Raw genomic sequence first — 20,136 nt, forward strand, 5'->3', positions numbered from 1 at the left:
TATAGAGAAATATGAAAGTAGTTTGAGAGGTGGATATGTTAGTCAGTTATTTGCTTCGAGAAGGGTAGAGGAGGGATAGAAGAGGGAAAAGGTTTGCATTTATGTAGCGCTTGCTACCCTGGATGAAGTGTTGAAGAGCTTTTTCGGCTAGTAGCCTGCTACTCTGGAACCTATAAAGGATTAGTATAGTGAAATATGAGTGGAAATGTTTGTCTGTTGTTTGGTTTGAAAAGGATAGTGGAGCGGTAGAAGAGGGAAGAACTTAGACTTTTTTGTTTTTGTGGTCATAGCAGTAGGAGTAGGCTTAGGATGAGTAAAACGGATGTAGAGGGGAAGAGTCAGAGGGAAGGGTTTAGAAAGGCTTGTTTTGGGGGGGATCGGTATAGTAAAAGAGGAATGAGATGATGCAAGGAGGGGTGGAGTAGCAAAGAGTCTAAAAAGGGTTATTTTGGGGATCATAGTATTGGTTTGGGATGAATCAGAGAATAGAGGGAGAGGATATATTTGTAGAGGTATAGGGTGAGAAATAGGGTAGTGCACTGCAACGTGTAGTAGAAAGCGGTTTGAGATGAGTCAGAGAGTTGAGGTAGAAGATATATTGAGAGAGGTAAAGGGTGAGAAATAGGGTAGCGCATGGGATATGCTGAATTAGAAGAAAAGTAATACATATAGAGATCCATAAGTACATAGAAAGTATATAGATGCATAAATAATGCTGGGGATTTAAATTCTAATAAGTCATTACACCTCTGAAGCTGATCGGCATGTAAAATTCACAATTCCATCTATAAGATGTGCTTTTGGTATTTCTGATGGTGCGTGGGAATTTGCATTTGGTAACACTGTGTAATGTGTGCCGAAACTCACCTGAATTGCAATTGGGACAATCTTGTTCTCTAGGTTCTTGTATAACAAGCAGATGGGTGCCGCCAGATACTGCATTGTACAAGGGTCGGTTTTATTTGCTGAGATACCATCAAGCATCTTAAAGTCCACAATATAAATGTTTCCTTGCTATGGAAGAAAGACACAACATATTTGAAGGTGGATTATTGCACTATCACATGCTGTTCAATATAAAGAACGCTTTTGGACACTTACTGTACAAACAATTTCCATATAGAAGATTCAACAGAAGTTCAAGATGACATTTGCATTACAAATATTAAAGTAGCTTTACAAGTTTCTGTTTAAATCAGCTTTCAGTACTGCTTCCAGTTCTGAAGGGTCGAACATGAGCATCTGCAGCAGGCTAGGTGTATCATAATCAGAATTATGGTCTACCCTATCACTGGGATCTCTATTAAGGCAATAGAGGAGCCTGCCTTCGCCATGGTACCATCAGATGGCTGTCAATTACAAGGTAGTGGAGGAGGCGAGAATTGTACCAACAATATGATGTTTTCCACACCTCTGCTACCACCAGCAACATGCCAAACGCCATCTTGTCAAAAGCAGGTAGTAGCAATCGACATGCAATTTTGACAGTGCCCAGTGGTAGAAGTGGTGGTACGTGGCTCTGCCAGCTGTATGCTGGTGATATTTTTCATGTTTCTATTCCTAGACCTCAGGAAATTCTTGGGGATTCACCTGGCGTACCATGCCAGTGCAGCTGTAAGGATCCATAGGGGTAATTAAGCAGGTAATAATTTATCATGAACTAATTAAAACCATACATTATTTTCATATCAATCCAATCAAAAAAGACACTATCACTCAGAACCAATAAAACATACAGGATACCATTTAGTAAGATCGATCGGTAAAAGAAAAGAAAAAGACTCTCACTTGCAATACAAGTGTAAAACAGTGGGATCGATCTGGACAAGAGCGGTTCACAAAAACACAGTATTTATTTATCCCATGCTTTCCATCCCTCAATTTTAGCAAACCTATTTCCATATATTCTCCTAGATGCATGACCATTTGAAGATCTTCCACATTCAATGCAAATCTCACAGCCACTACTGCACGAGGACACAACTTTTTGAAGGTGAGTGGCCTAAGCCATTTTATCGTTTCACTGAAAGCGCTGTTGAAAGACATACAATGTGGATTATTGTTTGAAACCTATAGCCAGAGAGGCGGCAGCATTTAGCACAGCCTTTGTACAGGGTCTCGTTTGTTTAGCTAAGAGACAGGAAAGATAATTTGGCAAATTCCTTTTGAAGAAAATCACCATAGTAAAATCTAATTGTTTTTTGTGTTCAAATTCTCAATGTTCCCTTCAAAATATAAAGCACTTAGCTGTTATTGACAGTTCAAAATATTCTTTGGAAGTTGACAACTGATGTTGAGTGCACAGTGCATTATTTAATTTATTTTAAAAATTTGACCACGTTAAATATCTATCCTGACCCGTTGCAAGTGTATGCCAAAAAGTGGCTGTACATGTAGTTTCGTTGGCGTGTTCTATGACATAACCCATACATGGGGTTGGGTGGGGCTTTCGATACCCAAACCGGCTACACCACTCTCACCTGCATGGCCAGCTGCTGCGCATAATGCCTAAAGACTGGTAAGAAAGACCCTAAAGCCGACAATATACCAAAGACTGAATTTGTTTTACTTTCACTATCTCATGGGTTACCACAGATAACGCTAGTTGTTATCAGATGTGTACCCGGTTTTGCCACTGGGATCACATTTTAGCTTCAGCCTAGGATTCAAATTCCCTTAATAGAATATTTGCATAGTACTTGGCCTCTACTTCCAGTACTGCAATCATTCTGTAGTTTGCTACTAACATTTTCTTATATGTGGGATGTACTATAGAGGCTTTCGGACAAGGCGGATTATCTGGGTTTCAAACCCAGTGCAGTATAGGGTCCAAAGGCTAGAAACCCAAAAATAAATGTTGAATTTAAAAAGAACTTTAGGAAGGCCCCAAGAGGCTCAGGTACCTTTTGATTTTATTTATTTAATAATATTTACAATTGAATTGGGACAAAAGAAACTTCAGCTTACATTGGGACAAAAAGCAACTCCCACACAGCGGAGTCATCCACGTGTAATATCTCCATTTGCTTGATACAACATTGCTTGCAAAATGAATTGCCGAGATCATCTGAATGTTGGGAACTAAAGACTGTTTATAAATTGTCTGATTTTTTTTGGGCATTAAGACCTAGAAATTTGTGTTATTTTTACCTACTGGCTCTTTGAGTGGGTGCTTTTTACTTCCGGAATTTGCTCTTTCTATAGTTTTCATCACGATCTATCCCAGAATTAAAGGAACATTTTCTGATCTTTGTCTTAAATTCTTATATTAGGACTCTTTTGCTGCTTGAAATTATGAGCGTACCAGCTCTTAAGGGAGACACCCATCAATGGCAATCTGTTGCAAAATGCTGTGGGGGCTCTAACTGAGCATTAACCTTGTAATTTGGTCCCAAGCACCACTACAGTTCACAAGGGAGGCCCACTCCTCCAAGCGGGTCTGAATCAAAGTGGTGTCACCTTCTGAGATGAGCAGTTTGTTTAATTTATCTTTGTTATGTTAGACCATGAAAGATGTTTTAGTTGGGGGCAGCCTTGAATCCCCCTATTGTCATGAAAGTTAGATGCCTCAAAGGCTGACATGGGAACTGCACAGACTATATGGTTGCTCTTTAAACAAAGAATTCATTTGTGGTATAGAAAACAAGTTTCTCTGAAGTCACAAATGTGTTAATCTTATACAGAATTATGTTAGCAACCATATGCATGAAAAGGCGCAAGTGAAAAACATTACCTGTGCCTTTCTATGAAAGTTGCAGTGCCTGCCTACTGTGATACTTCAATGTTTATTGTACAAATAAGGGTATTTGACAGGTAGATGAACACACCAACATTAACCCCGCCCTTACCCTTTCCTTTACCACTGTTTACATGATCACTGTGATAACATAGAACAGAAAATAGTTCACAGCACCAGGCATAGGTGCTGGAAGTAGGGGAGCTGGAGCTCCAGCAGTACCCCTAAATTAATCATGCTGGAGCTCAGAAGGTGAATGACCAATAAAGATTACTTTAAATGTGTTTTTCATCTGGTCACAACTGTTGTGCTTCCGAAAGCAGAAGTAAAATGTCAGGTTATATATTCTGTCAAATCGCCGCCTATTCTTGTAACATGGAGATTAGGGTTTACTTTTCTTTCTCTGACTGCTAGATGAGAGTGCAGTGAATTATGTGACAATCTTGCTGGGGAACGGGGAGTGTGAAAGGAAACGGTATACGATGTCAATTGTTTCCTACATAAAATACATTTTAAATATATCAGCAGTTAGAAAAAGACAAATGGAGCACTTTCATTAGTAATTCTGAAGTACAATGGAAAAGTAGATTTTAATATGATCAAAACAAATCAAGAAGGGTGTGGCTAAGATGATGGCGGAACAGAAGCTAAACTGTGGAGCTCCAATGGCCGTTATGTAGACATCTGTGGTCCCAGCTGGCCTACTCTGCCTAGATCCCTGCTTTTATTTTATTTATTTAAAGAGTTTTATATAGCGCTGGCTAGACCTGAAGGTATCAGAGCGCTTTACATGAGAATCAACAATGTAACAGAGAAAGTTCAACAAATACACAATACTTCCAAAAAAATAGGCAATACAATTAGGAGAGGAGAGAAAGAAGAGAGAAAATTAGTGGAGGGGGCAGGGGAGGTGAGAAAGGGAGGATAAGGGAAGAGACAATAAGGAGAGATGAAAAGAAGTCTGTCTAAAGACCGACTGGGTAGGTGACGACCAAGGAGAGAAGTCACGGCCCATCTCCCCTATAGCTAAACCAAGTAGCTCCATCGGGTATCAGACAAAATAGTTCAGTCTCAATACATAGAGAGAGGAGGGAAGGAGAGACATAAATAGAGGGAGGATGCGGGAGGAGACGACAGGAGAGACGAAAGGAAGTGCAACAATGTGGTTCAACAATATACCACTAAAAGATCAACAAGTAAACATTATATCAAACAATCAGCAATACATTAGGGGAGGAGAGAAAGGAGCTAGAAAGTAGTGGGGGGTAGGGGAGGAGAGAAAGTGAGGATAAGGGAAGAGACAACTGTAGAGACGAAAAGAAGTCTGTCTAAAGACCGACTGGGTAGGTGACGACCAAGGAGGGAATCCACGGCCCATCTCTCCAATAGCTAAACCAGGTAGCTCCATCGGGCATTAGACAAAATAGTTTGGTCTCAATTGGCGAGGGAAGAGGTTCACAGAAAAACAGGGTGGGGACAAAGGGCAAGGGCATGAGAGGGTAGAGGACAGAAGCTGGAAAGAGTAGGAGCGGAGAGGGGGGAGGGGAAGGCACCCAGTACGGATGGACGCAGCGAGATGCACCTGGGGCTACCAACAGTACAGAGAGCTACCTGCTGAACTCGCAGGCGGGGCGTAGGATAGATCAGAACTTGCTGCAGAGGCCACACAGTTGCTGCACTTCACAGGGTGCCGTTTTTCCTGGATGGCCGGAAGACATGTGCAGACCCCCCAAGCAGCATACATCGCCTAGTGCCCCCACCAAGCAGGATGATCCTGGCGGAGGCCTCTGAGCTAATGCAGGCTTGTCTAAGGAGTCAGGTGACCAGCCTCCCTGAATCTTGCGCAGCTGACGCCTCTACCATGATGGCAGTAGCACTTTATGGGAATTGAGAGAATCCAAGAACATACCACAGTTTCGCGATTCAGGAGGGCTGAAGTGCAATGTCATGGAAGCCAGTGTAGGCCCACCCGAGCAGTGTAACAAAACAGCTACCAACTTCATCCACATGCTTCGTCCACGCACAGCTGGTGCCGCCTCTGCTGTGGAGATTAGTGAGCAGCCGAAAGCCAGTCATGGCTCTGCCCCTCAGTTTCAGTGGGCTGAATGGTGGAGCCCCGCTAGGCCGCTCTTCAGACTTGTTCTACTCGCCCCATTGTACGGAGCAATACCAGTGGCCCCAGCATGGAAGCTGTCACAAACAGAGGCCCGGCCTACCACCAAATGTGGTGAGTACTTCAGCAAGCTACCAGACGACCTCAGGGACTGGGGGGAGGCACCTCATACTTCACCTCCATGTACGAATGTGAAACCATCAATCAATGAATGCTGCAAAGAATGATTGATCTTCTCCGGCAACATCAGCACCATGACATCAATCAGGAGTGGAGCATGGACTGACAACCAGCCCAATTGAGATTAGCTGCACCTGCCCACCCTCTTAACCTGCTTACTGTCATCCAATATGCAGCTGGTGGCATTCCTCATTAGCAGCAGACCGGGACCGCAGACATTCTCCATTTTTTTTATAGCAACGGGACAACGGAGAGCCCATACCCCTTCGAACTGACTCCACCTTTGTACCCATGGCTACGTGTCCCTTGCAAGTGATGCCCCAGGCTTTCATGAAGGGAGTAGTTCCGCAAGCTCCTCTTATTTATGTTCTTTGTTCATCCTCACCCCACAACCACAGTAAACCTCCTCAAGAATCACTAGGCGTCTAATGAATGGAAGCTATGTAGAGACCCATGGTTCCAACTTCTATACACCTCTGCATCTTTCAGCGAAGCCACCCACCCTATACAAATAGTTAAAATAATGAGACTGAAGGTCCAGGGTCTCAACACCCCAAACAAGCGTCTGGCATTTTTGTCCATGCTCAGGGACACAGACCTCAACATATGCCTGCTGCAAGAAACACATATGAAGCAAGATTAGGGTTGAATGAAATCTCATTGGTTTGATAGACAATATTTCCCACTTGGACCCAGTAAGAGAGGCAGGTTAGTGATTCTGTTGACCACTAAATTTCCCGAGTGGTTGGTACAGACCCAGGCAAAGGTAAGAGGTAGGCCCCTCTCTTTGAGGATCTTTTTATCCACTTACGCTTTCATTCTTGCCACGCTTTATGCGCCAAACGAACAAAATAGCAATTTATCCTCCATGCCTTGTCATAGGCGGAATTTTAACCTAATCCCCAATTCAAACTTTGAAAGGTCGGCTAAAAGGGCAGGACAGACTCTGGCATTCCTAGCAGAGGGACTACGGTGGCTGGGGAGGTGAGTTGATCGACATATGGTGGTGCAAACACCGTTCTACTAAAGACTCCTCTTTTTTCTCTGCATCCCACCAGATCTGTGCTCGTACAGCTTACATCCTCTACCTCCTCCCATATCACAACAGCGAACACCAATACTGACATAGGTGTCCCCACACACTCGGATCACGCTCTGGGGGGAGCAGAGCTTGCCCAAGTAAACTTTATTACGTGTAATGTGATGCTTATGGTCGCCACAAAATACATTATTTGGTATGGGGTTGCTTGGAGGACCAGAATACAAAGAACTGGCTGGCCAACATAGACCGGGGTATGGAGGCAGAAAACACCATGTTTAATGTGTGCGGATGCCATTAGAAATTTGAGAAAGTGTGAAGCACTTGGGCAGAATTCAGGGGCATGGACTGATTGGCCCCTGAGTTTGGACAGTCTGATAGGGATGCTCACCTGGTATTGTGGTTTTGGGTGGTTCCATTCTTGGGAGGTGGGGGGGGGGAGGGGGTTCGGGTATGTATACTGTATTTAGAATTCCTGTTTTACTACTGGGGAGTCTTGGAATGTCATGCTGTCCTTTTGATCAGAGTGTATACTATGCACCAATAACCATCGGTCTGCTACATTACTAAGTTTTGGTTTGTTTGATTGCTTAATTGCAGTAAACTCTATTCAAAACATGCTAAAAAAATCAGCACTTTAATTGGTGATGTGCAAATGATACATATTTCTAAAGCCCGATTTCCATACATTACCATATGTGTTATATGGTTTTATCGGTAAGAAGACTACATGTCTGTTCAAATGTAGTGTCAATTTCAATAGGAAATGTGCTGTCTGTGAATGGCTGTGCCTTACCACACCATGAACTAGTATTATATTTGTAATAGTGTGCTCCACAGTGCAACCCCACCTATACACCACAATCGTACTTCTGCCCTTGAATGGGCTTGACTCATTTTCTACACTTGTTCTTATTCTTAGTGTGACACATATCTTCACAATCCCTATTACTTCAGTGACGTAACATTGATGGTAAAACCCCCACTCTGAACATTGTGCCAGCACCAGACTTATGAATACAGATGACGTTGTTGCAGAAAAGAAAATAACAAGTTCCAAGACAGCAGCGAAAGTGAAATTGGGGCAAAAATCAGTCTGCTAAATAGGCATGATTCATTCAGTGCTACCTAAGCTGAGAGGTGCCTCTAGTAAGTGTTGTGGCCAGGCAACTTCAGTGTTCTTTGTTATTGACTTTTTTATGTAATTGTGTTGTTTATGTGCTTTTCTCCCATATTGTGGGCTCTATTTAATTGTTAGTTCATTAATAATTAGCCTGGGACATAACACACCTTGATTGGCTTTTAAAATTGATTTAGGGTTGGTGGTATAGGATGTGTCTAAGACTTAATTATTAAAGAATGGTTGATTGTATCCCACCAATATTTGTTTGGACATGATAATTCCCCATTGTGCAAATAAGTCCTTATGTCTCCACACCAATTTGGCTGCTTCTTGATCAGCCCAAGTTACTTTTGTGAACTTATTCCTGGGAATAATGGCTCTTTCCATGAACTCAAGTCAAAAACAAACGTGATTCGGCAAAACAATGCCATAAAAGTACATTGTTAAATCTTTTCCATATAATCATTATAGCTACAATTTAAAAAAGTATTAAAACACATAAAGGAAACAAGTTAATGAAAATTAGATTTAGATTACCGCAAGAAGGGCCCAACATTTTATGCTTGTCGTGCGTATCATAACTTTAACGAGAATATCTCTTACTGACACTAAGTGTGTCTCTGATAAAATGAATGTCTGCATGACACATTTCGTCCGAGTCTAACTGCTGAGGGTATTGAAAGCCCAATTTATATGGCTTAAACTTCATAGGACATAATATTGGCAAAAGGAATTGTGAATGTACTGTCTTGTACTGAGAGCAAAAAAGCATAAGGTGATTTGAGGATTGAACAGAACAAGTATCACAGGTGCAAAAAGGAAGACCATCAAACCATGAACCTTGATGCAGAAAAGCAAAAGAAAAAAGTAATGTGCCCAAAAGTAATCTAGCTAGGTAAAATCTGTAATGGGGGTTCTGGAAGATAAAGCCGGGGTTCTGGAAGATAAAGCTCCAAATCATAATATCTGCTCATGGAGGCCACCCCTAAGGCATTAGGTCTACGAGAGATCTGACAGTGGTCAGATTTCTTCTTCTGAGCTTTCGTCACAGGGCCTAGTGGTTTTGGGTTATTATACAACTCAGGTGCTCCCAGGCTAGATGAATTGCTCTTAATATAGGCTAGCCACGGGATTTAAGCCATGTTGTCAAGGGCCAATCAATCAGTGATTATACTTTTAGTGAGATCAAGCTCCCACGACTGCCATATGTATACCCAAAGCAAAAGGGGAGCCAGCTCTAACAGGTCTTCTAAATAGGACAAGGCAACCTAAGAATGACAAAAGAGAGTGTTTGTGCCTGAGGGAAACAATAGTAATCTTTGCATAAAAATAGTTTGTAGTTTCTGGAGTTTATTACTATTAGAATACCCCCACACACCTGCCCCAAAAGAGGCCACTGAAATATATTTAGATTTAAACAAAGTCAACCAACCATTCTTTCCATGGCCTATGTCCCAATATAGATACACATAGAAAATCCCTTCAATAGCTCTTGAAAATGGAAGTCCTCTTAGGGACAGCATAGATGCCCATTTAAGTTTGGGGTTGAAAGGAATATCTAAATAATTAAAGCTGCCAACTTTAAAAACTGGGGATCCCTCTATATAATAGTTTTTCAATTTGGTACTTTTGGGCCAACAGATTAAAATAAAATACTTAGATGTTAACCTTCAAGTCTAGAGCATTGATAAACTCCATAAAACCATCCAACGCCCGCTAGAGACCATTTGCAGTCCTAGCTTTGAGGACAGCGTAGTCAGCGTAAAGAAGTGTGGGGATGTATCAATTCCCCACCCTTGGGTGTCTGTCTTCTTCTGGAGACAGTGACCCTTAAGACAGTCATATTAAATTAAAAATAGAAACTGTGCTAAAAATACATCCTTGTTGGACTCCCGGATAACAATTTATGGAGGATGTACAATCTGCAGTAGGAGAATAGCAAATCCGTACAGAGGAGTCCCAGTGCAGTGAACGTAAATGTAAGAATAAAGGTTTTTCCACCCCAAGCTTTCTAAAATGTTCCATAGTTTAGAGAGATTTATGGAGTCAAAAGCACTTGACAGATCCATAAAAGCCAAGTGCAAAAAGGTGGTTGTAACAAGAATGTACTTCTCGATTAAGAGTGAAAGATTAAGACATTGTTCTCTGCTTCCAGTACCTTGTCTAAATCCATACTGGAGACCTGAAATAATACTATTTGACGCCACCCTGTCCTCCAGTCTCACCAAAGGTAGTCTACCTAAAATCTTCATGGTCGAGTCCGACAAAGATATTGGACAATACCAGGCCTGGCTGGATCTATCCCCTTTCTTAAAAATTGGAACAATAAGTGGGCAATGGGTAAACTGTGTCCAGTTATTGCAGCACAGAATACATCTGGAAGAAGTGGAGTCCATAGGTCTACATTTTATTTAAAAATGTCCACAGGAACACCGTCCGGTCATGAGGCTTTGCCACTTTTGCTCTTTCTGATGGCTATAGCTACATCCTCAACCCCAATGGTAAAACTTAATTCTAGGGCTCTGACCCTATCAACAGGTGTCATATCCCAAATACCTTGTTCTATGCAGGGCTTACTTTTGGAATTAAAAACTTGAAAAATATTAGAAAACCCAAGATTCTGGTAAAATTCAACAATTGATCTTGGCCTGGGGCTGTGATGTAAACAGGGGTCGATTAACTACCTCCCAGAATAATCTAGAGTCCTTTGATTTTCCTGCCGTGAGTAGATCTGCCCATGCTAATTCTCGGAGTTCAGATTTCCTCTCCTTAAGCATGGCTTTATATAACGATCTTACTAACATGATGTTCTTCCGATTCCTCAGGTAAAATTTTAAGGCCTACTTCAGCAACCTATGGGATTTAGAACAATCTATGTTAAACCAACGCTTTGGGGAAGGAGTGCTGGGCTCACTTTTCGAGATTAGTGCTAGAGAAACTCATGACATAACCTGGCTAAACAATTGATAGAGCGGAAAAATGTGTATCCTACATGAGGTACTTGTTAGGAGTGGAATGTAATCGCTTGTAGAACGCTCTCACACATTATTCCATGTTATGAGAGAAATTAGATGCTAGAAGAAAAGTGAATCAAGTAACATCTTCCTACAAAATGAACACATCCTAATGTAAGGCTTAATAATTAAAGCATAGAACTTGTGCTGGAAAAAGTAACCAATGCAATTTGTTTAGAGGCCACATTACTGAATGTGATACAGTGATGTATTTTTTTTGTTTAACGCTTTTCTAGGTTAATGATGTAGATGCAAGACACGTATTAATGCAGTTAAGAGAATTATTCCTATTTGACACTAATGTTTTCTGTAATTTCCAACAAGGGGGGAAGGGAGAGGATGTAGCCTTACGGCTAGAGCGGTCGACCTCGAAGAAGGGGAATCAGGTTCGAGTCTCGGCAACGACGCTCAACATCCTGTGATTCTGGGCAATCACTTAATCTCCCTGTGTCTAACAAAAATAAATGTGTCCTTCTGTAACGAAACTGGTGCTCATGTAAAGCGCTCTGATACCCGATTCAGGTCTAGTTCGCGCTATATAAAACTCTATTAAAAAAAGGAAAAAAAGTCCGAAGTCTGAATTTGCAGCACATTTTGAAATTTCCTTATTTCTGAAATTAATATTTAAATTCTCATGTAAGTTTCGTAGAATGCTTTCTGTCTCATGTTTGCATTTCAGGTGGAAAATGTGTGCTAGTGAAGAGTAGGGATATTGTTCTACTGGATAAAGTTGCAGAATGAAGGCGTTACAGTTAGCCTGGCCTGGGAAAGATAAGGTGAAGGAAGGTGTTTTCACACAGGAGAAGGAGAGAAGACCAAGGTTGAACTGCTCTAGAGGGGCATACATGGAGAAGGCTGTAAAGGGAATCAACGTCATGGAAAAGTTTGGGGCTGAGCCATTGTAGAGTACGTGTGAGAAAAGCATCATGGGATATTTGCAGACTACGACTTTGAGTATATGATGCTTTGTAGGGAGGGACAGACACCCTCATTCCTGCTTGCCATCTTGACGGAAAGCACCTGAGTGCTAACTTTCTTCCCTTCCCCAGTTTGTGGCTTCATGCCTCAGACCCATCTTATTGCGGAGTGACTTCTTAGGAAGGCTCTACCTACTGACACCTTTCCCTCTTGAAAAATCTTTATTACATGCTAATCTAAGGATGCCACTTCTATAGTTAGATTAGGGGTAGCTAGAAGCTAAATGCTGTATATTGAAGAAGTGCCGATGCAGGGAGACTTTAACTTTTGCTGTCTCATTTTAAACATATTCGTCATAGAACATATTGTTCTTTTCATGCTTCATCGAGTGAACCTCTGCAGAAGATTTGAACTTCTTCGGTTTCCACTGTACTTTTATACTCTCATGCGAAGATTTGTGTATGTCCAACAATTTTTGAATTTGTAATAAATTTGACTAACCATCAAATAATTGTTGACTTGGGTTCTTGTGTAGACTTTTTGTGTTACACTGTATTTCAATTGATTTACAACATTTTACTCCCCCTCTACGCTTTTATGCTGCTAAAAAGAACCATTGAAAGACTGACATTGGATTGGAACTAAACCGCTTGGCCCAGGTCCTTTCACTATCTATCATCAGACTGGCAGGTATGTCAATAGCCAAAAACATATTCATTTTGTCTAGGTTTTGGAACACTATAGACCTCAAAAACTGTAATGGATCAACAGCAACCCACTTGAGACAAAGACCACTATTTGCTGAAAGGTTAGTATGAGGTAACTGCAAGGTTTTGCCCGCTTTTACCAGGAGGCAATTAAATATCAAAACAAGGGGGTTATGGTCACTCATACAATTTGGTAACATTTTGAATTCTGAAATTAAAAAACTATAATCTTTCAAAATTAATATAAAATCAATGCTGCTATGAGTGGGACACCCTCTAAAAGTAGGACAAGGATTTTAGGGCTCTGGGCTACACTCAGACACACAAGATCATTGTTAAATATCACATTATTGATGGCGTTCCCATACACTGTATGCTTAAAATGGGTCACCTCCTGATTCAAATGGTCCTCCATGCTAAAGAGCGGAGAATCACTAAAAGGACACAACGAATAATATAGTCACCCACCCATAACATACAACATGAACTTGTATCACAGTTCAGTTTTACATTATGATCCGTAAGCTAGTTTATCACTTCTGAGGACTGGTGGTCAAAAAGATTATCATAAAAGTTGATGATCAACAAATCTGCTGGCTCTGGACCAGACAACAGCAGTATTTGAAACCAAAAGGGGATGAACATAAGAACTTTACGACAGGAAAAACAGCCAGCCATCCCGCAGCCTTCCCAGAGGAAGATGGAGTTGCCAAAGTACAAAAGGATCGAAAGCCATCCACATAGAAGCCCTTTCTGGTCTAGGGGCTAGATGTAGGTAAATTAGATTTACTGATTCATAAATACCGAAATTTACTGATTCGGTATTCATGAATCGGTAAATCTAATGTAGGTAATCAATCGGTAGGATTCGGTATTTACCAATTGGGTAATTACCGAATCGGTATTTGCCATTGATTCCTATGGGCCTTAAAGCCCATAGGAATCAATGGCGAATACCGATTCGGTAATTACCGAATCGGTAAAAATACCGAATTGCCAAGGAGGACAAGGTGTCACTTTGACACCCTGTAGCACCCCTGTTTCTGGCATGTGTGCCATGTGACACACATACATGCCCTTAGGGCACGTATGTGTGCCACATGGCACAGATGTACATGCACAGATGTGCATGTACACAGGAATTCGTTATTTACCACCCAATAGTATTGGGTGGTAAATAACGAATTCTTAAGGGCCTGTGGCACTGTTTACTGTGCCACCTACATCTGGATTTACAGAATCGGTAAATTTACCGATTCTGTAAATCTCAAGCCCCCTACATGTCAAACACCAAAATCGGCAGTTACCGACTGGATTTGGTCTCCTACATCTGGCCCCAAGTCTCTTGCAGGCAGATTATTTCAAAACCCTTATGTAAAGGAAACCCGGTCTTCATTTGCCAATTTAGAATAATTACCTGCAACATTCCAAGTTAACAAATTATAGGACATAAAAAAACGAGAGGGAACTTAATGTAGAGGGCTCCTTTTGAAGAGCCCTCCGACGGCAAGTGTAGGGGGGCTATATCCAATGAAGAGGGCATAACCACATTAGGAGCTGTAGAGAATAACAATGGAGAAGTGGAATTAAAAATTGAGGGGACAGGCACCTTTGAATGTCAATCATTATCCTAAAGATTTCCCAGTGGAACAAAACGGTTACTTAGAGAAATAGAAGGGGTCATACAAAGGAGCAGACTGGGTATCGCAACTTAAATATTCCTATTAGCTATCTGGTCATTGATCTGGCTATAGTGGAGCTTGTAATAAAAACCCAAAGATAAGGCTCTAATTATTCCCTGTAAGTGTGTCAAGTATCCTAGTGAATCTAATAATTTCCTCACCTAAAAAGGACTTTTAAAATTAACAACAACACAATCGCGTAAATTAGATGTTAGTTCGTTGCTGACCTGTGGGACTTTCCTCACTGTCAGAATCTTGTTAAAATGATTACAAAGAAAAGATCACAAGGACCGCCTGATATTACCGTAAGTTTTAAATCTAACCAGGATTCCCTCTTATTGTATGCGAGGTGGAACTTGATCTTAAATAATAACATAGGGGGTACACTCTGGGGGTAGGTGTAAACTATGCTGATGATCATCATGAGAGAGGGTCTCACTTCTGGAGGACAGGACCGCTGAAAATTTTGAGGCTGGGCCACACCAACAGTAGTTGGGTCCAAATTGACCATATGGGGTGCTTTTGACAGCAGGCCCTCATATAAAGAAAGTACAGAACCAATAGCCTTTGGGAAGGCGTTATCTACAACATGCACACTGGCAGTCCCAGCAATTGAATTGACCAGGATACACTTAGGGGGCCTCAGCAGGAAGTGACTGAACCTTAACTCAATTCTTTCAATGCTTTGTGTACTTGGCACTTTGAGATCATGATATAAATGTATCAATCGGAGTATGTTCCCTCTCTTTTCAATACATCATGCTGACCCATTGAGATGCATTATAGTGTGAAGAAAAGAGAGCACAAATGATCATCTGTTTTCACATTTACTCCACCATGAAACTGTTGATGTTGATGTATAATATTTCCATTATACTTGTCGCTGACTGAAAAATTGTCAGCACCGTTTTGCTGTACTGAAGATTAGTGCAAAACGGAGGCAGACTTAACTAGGTTGGAAATCATTAAAGGCGTATCTTCTAATTCTTTGTTTATCTCTAATCTGTGGGTTAAGGAGTGTTGGCCAGAATTAACGGTCTCTGTTTGACAATCAGTTTAAGGAGCCTTGAAGATCGTGCTAACATGCGACTGAGAGGTCCCTCAATAGTGCTTGGTAAATTAGGTAATATAATAGGAGTGAAGCCTTTCAATAGTTCTTCATCTCCTTGTGATTGAAGGTTTTATGGGCAGTTGGCTAGTCTACTGGTACATACTTTAATGCAGCATATTTAACCACTCTAGTAAACTCCTTCTCAGCCTCCTCACATTCATTATGTAACTGATTAGTCTATGTATTCATTGTTTTTATAGTTGTTTTAACAAATGTGTTTGTTCTGGAGGCCTTGTTGGATTTGCAGAGCTACTTTTGTTTTATTTGTTTAAGCTGAAATAAATTTTAATGAAACTGCTGATATTTGTGGATACTTTATCAACCTCAGAGTCTTTCCTTTATCTGCAGGATTAAGAGTGGCTTGGCTACTTTGAGCATCTACTAACTCTGACTTTCCTAAAGGTTTGTGGCCTAGAAGTTGAATTCTCAGTTGGTTCCCATCAACAATATAGAGGGTCTCATTTATGAGGCCCTACCGGCACTTTTGCGCCGCCCGAACATCAGTTTTTTGACGTCCCGGTGCAGCAATGTGCCGCGCCAGGGCATATTTACAAGGCACCATAAAACCACTTTACATGTCTTTTCATGGCCTTATAAATATGTGCCTTTTTCACGCAGGAAACTGCATGAAAGGGGCATTTCATAGGTGTTGCTGTGGGTGTTCCGACGCAACACCAATGAAACCTGAAGCATTCCCAGATTTATGAGGCATCGTAAACCTGTGAATGTATCAGAACCTAAAGCCACCCCTGGATGCGCAACACACATAGAAAGGAGGGTTTAGCACAGTGTGCTAGGGCTAGGGCGCTAGACCTCGGACCTGGGGATCTGGGTTCGAGCCTCTGTAACAACGCCAAAACCTCCTGTGATTCTGGGCAAATCACTTAACCTCCCCGTGCCTAAAATGAATGTGTACAAAGAACTAATAAACATATAGATCTTGATAGATACTATAGATTTTCAATGTCCAGCCAAACAAGGAATTTAAATCAGTATGTTGTAGAATTTTTTTTACATAGCTAGCGACATGTAATGAAAGGGACACAATCCTGCGTCCAACATGGGGGGAAAGGTACAGAAAAACATACAATGCAAACAACATAGGGGGGTATTCAGGCAACACTTAGAGCCATGGTTGCTCGATGTGGTAATAGTCAAGCTAACCATAAACAGTTACCACAACTTTCTATGGAAATTCAAACGGAAGTGGTACTGATTTTTGTCTACGACGTTTCGAGCCCAAGCTCTCATAATACAAGGATCATCATCAGGACTACACAGAATAAAAGTGCCTGGTGCTTAAAAAACAATGCCTGTGGGGGAGGAAAAATGGAAAGAAAACAAAGTAGTCTGTCAGGGCGTATAACTTAATGACAACATTTACCTATCCAAGCTACAGCAAAAGCATGCACGTGGTTACGTGCAATGAAGTATGGAACAAGGTGAGGAACTCAAGTCGAGCCACAGCGTCATACATATACAGAGACAAAGAAGGTGGACATGCGTGTGTGTTAAAGACGCAAGTAAACTTGTGAGGAATAAGCCATGACTGTGCAATGCTGTGCATATTTGAAGGCATGCGGGTACCTATACCGATGTTGACAGGTTCGCGGTGGGGAAGAGAACCATATCTATTCATGCGGGTGCCGCTGCCGCTAAGGAAAAGTTCGCGGTGGTGAAAAGAACCATGTCTAATACTGTGAAAACATCCATGAGTTTGGAGAACGAGTGAAAAGAAGAGAAATGTACCGGTATTTGCGATGGTGAGGCAGGGGGGGAAACGGTGCTGTCTGTGCACGGGCGGTCTAACCAATGACTTGCGAAAGAAAAGCATTTAGGCGGAGAGTGTATGGACGAAATTTACACGGACATACCTCAAAAAACCAAGGTTGGTATTGGAGGCTTCACGCAGTTAACAGCTGATGCTACGGGAAAAGGTAAACAGCTGATGCTAAGAGAAAAGGGTCAAAGAAAACGGGCACGCCTGTCAGTAACTAAGTCTTGGTTTGGAGGCGGTACCAAAAAGGGAAACAAAAAAAGTGGTAGCAGTAATTAGCTGAACCAAGAGTAGACGGTCTGCCCTTGGAGGGATGTTAGCAGCGGTAGCGGCAATGATTTCCGTCTACTGGATGTCGGGCGCAATATAAGCGGCCAGTCCGTGTAGGGGATACTTGCACCCTATGGCTGGGGATAAAAGAAGGAGGGTGCTGGTCAGCTGGATTCCTGGTGATGGAAGGGTTTGGGCAAAACGGAGCTGGGATACACGCTTACCTAAGAATTAGCCTTCCGCCTGATCGCGTGTAGTTCTCTCGCACAATCGCAGGAACTAACCGTATGACTGAGCTAGTGGCTTTTAAGGGGCGTGATGTGGCAGCTATCTTGGGTGAGTATGGCGATTAAAAGTGAAGAAATACTGCCTCAGAACGCTAGCCCAAACTAACGTGACTAGTGCTCGGCGCGAAAGGTGTAGAAGTGAAGGTTTGTAAAGGATAGAAATTTAGAACAATGGGCTTTAAAAAAAGCTTCACAAAAATTGTGGGTTGGACACATTTGAGGTAGGGCATACACAAAATAACATTACTTGGTCTTGCATATATTATTTGGGTAGAACAACGAAATGGGAGATATGTCAACATTTCAGTAGTCTGAATAAAAATGCCATAGCTCATCATATACAACATAAAGTATGACAAAAGTTAACAACCATGCTAATTTCCGGCAGTTACAAAGCTGGGCAAGAGGATGATAGCCATTCCAATATTTAGGACGTGACCACGAAAATTGCTTGTGGGATATATTCATATATCAAGCATCGTGGTACTGACCATATCAGAAAAGAGTTAGCGGTTGGGGGTTAAGTATCAGTCAACTCCCTAAAGGGCAGGTTGCTATATGCAGTTCAAGGTTTCGAGGATGACATATGAAGTTCAAGTTTTAAGAAGCAACCAATTGTCCAATTAACAGGCGGGCAGGTTACTGTGTACAGTTCATTAAAGTCTGTGCTTCATAGTAGTGTTGCCCAATCTTCATTACGGTTCAGGCCATTCCTGGTTGTATCGAAGGTGATAATGCACTTAAGTTCCTCTCTGTTTAGGAGTTAGGACATATTCCCACCTCTTTGCGGGAGTTTCAGCACTTTCAAGACTGTCCATCTGATATCATCTTCACTGTGGTTTGCCAGGGTGAAATGTTCCACTAGAGGCGAGTTCAGTGTCTTGCACCTGACTCTGTTTCTGCGCTGGATGATTCTGGTTTTTATCTTTTGGGTTGTCTGTCCGATGTACAGTTTTAAACAAGGACAATGAATCAGATAAATCACATTGGTTGTGTTACAGTTTGAAAAAGAGCGGCAATTTACTGTTACATTATTGAAAGTGAAGGATTTGCCTTCCAAAGTCACAAACATTGCAACTGCCACATTTAGCATGCCCAATCATTGGAGGTAAGCCCCACAGAGAGTCTAGTGTAATGGAAGAACTAGGTGCTGGGAGCGTGGCTCTTACAAGGTGATCTTTGAGATTCCTACTTTTTCGGAATGCAAATAGTTCCATGTTGAGGCTGCCTGCATGCAGTATTGGCCAGTGTCGGAGTATGGTCTTGCGTATTGTGTTTGAAATTGGCGAAAATGTGGTTACACATGCAATTCTCCCTGATTGTTTCTTGGGATTAGGGCTCAACAAACTTTCTCGGGGGCAGTACCATGCTCTTTTGGCTGCTTTCCTGGCAATTCTCTTGGGGTAGCCACGGTCCTTAAGTTTACTAGACAACATGGCTGCCTCTTTAAAGTAGTCTTCCTTGTTGGAACAGTTGCATCGTATCCTAAGGAATTGTGAATACGGGAGTCTCTCAGTGCTCTAGGGTGGTTACTTGAGTAGCTCAACAGGGTATTGCACTCTGTTGGTTTTCTGTAAAGCCAGGTTAGTAATATCCCGTCTGAGTGGAAAATGGTCAGGTCCAGGAAGGCAATAGCCGATTTGTTGGTAGTGATGGTAAAACTGAGCCCAGGGCAGTTATTATTCAACCTGTGGAGAAACTGGTGTAGACATTCAATGCTGTCTTTCAAGATGATGAAAATATCATCTATATACCTGTGCCAGAGGGTGATGCCTGAAAAAAAAGGGTTGCTAGTGGTCAGAATAGAGGATGTTTCTAAGGAATCCATGAACAAAACTGCCAGGTTTGGAGCAAAAATAGCGCCCATTGAGGTTCCCTTGATCTGTTGGTAGTAATCACCCTTAAATGAAAAAACGTTTTTGGTTAAACAAAGTTCCAAAAGTTGGAGAATAAAAATTGTGGGGACAGCATGTGGGCGAGGGCGTGAGTCAAGTGTTCTTTGGATAACCAGTAGTGCTGTAGTCTGAGGGATGTTCGTATATAAGGACTCCACGTCCATGGTGCAGAGTGTATCTATGTCTGGGTTGAAAGGATGGTGCTCAACGAGATTTATCATCCCCATGCTGTCTCTTACATAGCATGTTGTACTGGGGACAAATTCTTTAATGAAGAAATCAAT

At 41.8% G+C, this 20,136-nt stretch overlaps 1 protein-coding gene across 3 annotated transcripts in view; it reads right to left on the bottom strand.

The window, feature by feature from the left end:
- The window catches only part of LOC147711650 (polyunsaturated fatty acid 5-lipoxygenase-like), an 836,408-nt gene that overhangs the window by 330,052 nt on the left and 486,220 nt on the right, over window positions 1-20,136 (bottom strand). For all 3 annotated transcript variants that reach the window (XR_015295955.1, XR_015295954.1, XM_086922316.1), the window contains exon 7: window positions 868-1,014. Coding sequence is in view for 1 of the 3 variants with exons in the window: in XM_086922316.1 (XP_086778442.1) it covers window positions 868-1,014 (147 nt within the window). In the remaining 2 variants the exon portion in view is untranslated. The remainder of the gene's footprint in view (window positions 1-867; window positions 1,015-20,136) is intronic.

Source organism: Lissotriton vulgaris, chromosome 5 (genome assembly GCF_964263255.1).
Source record: "Lissotriton vulgaris chromosome 5, aLisVul1.2, whole genome shotgun sequence".
NCBI classification, from domain to species: domain Eukaryota; kingdom Metazoa; phylum Chordata; class Amphibia; order Caudata; family Salamandridae; genus Lissotriton; species Lissotriton vulgaris.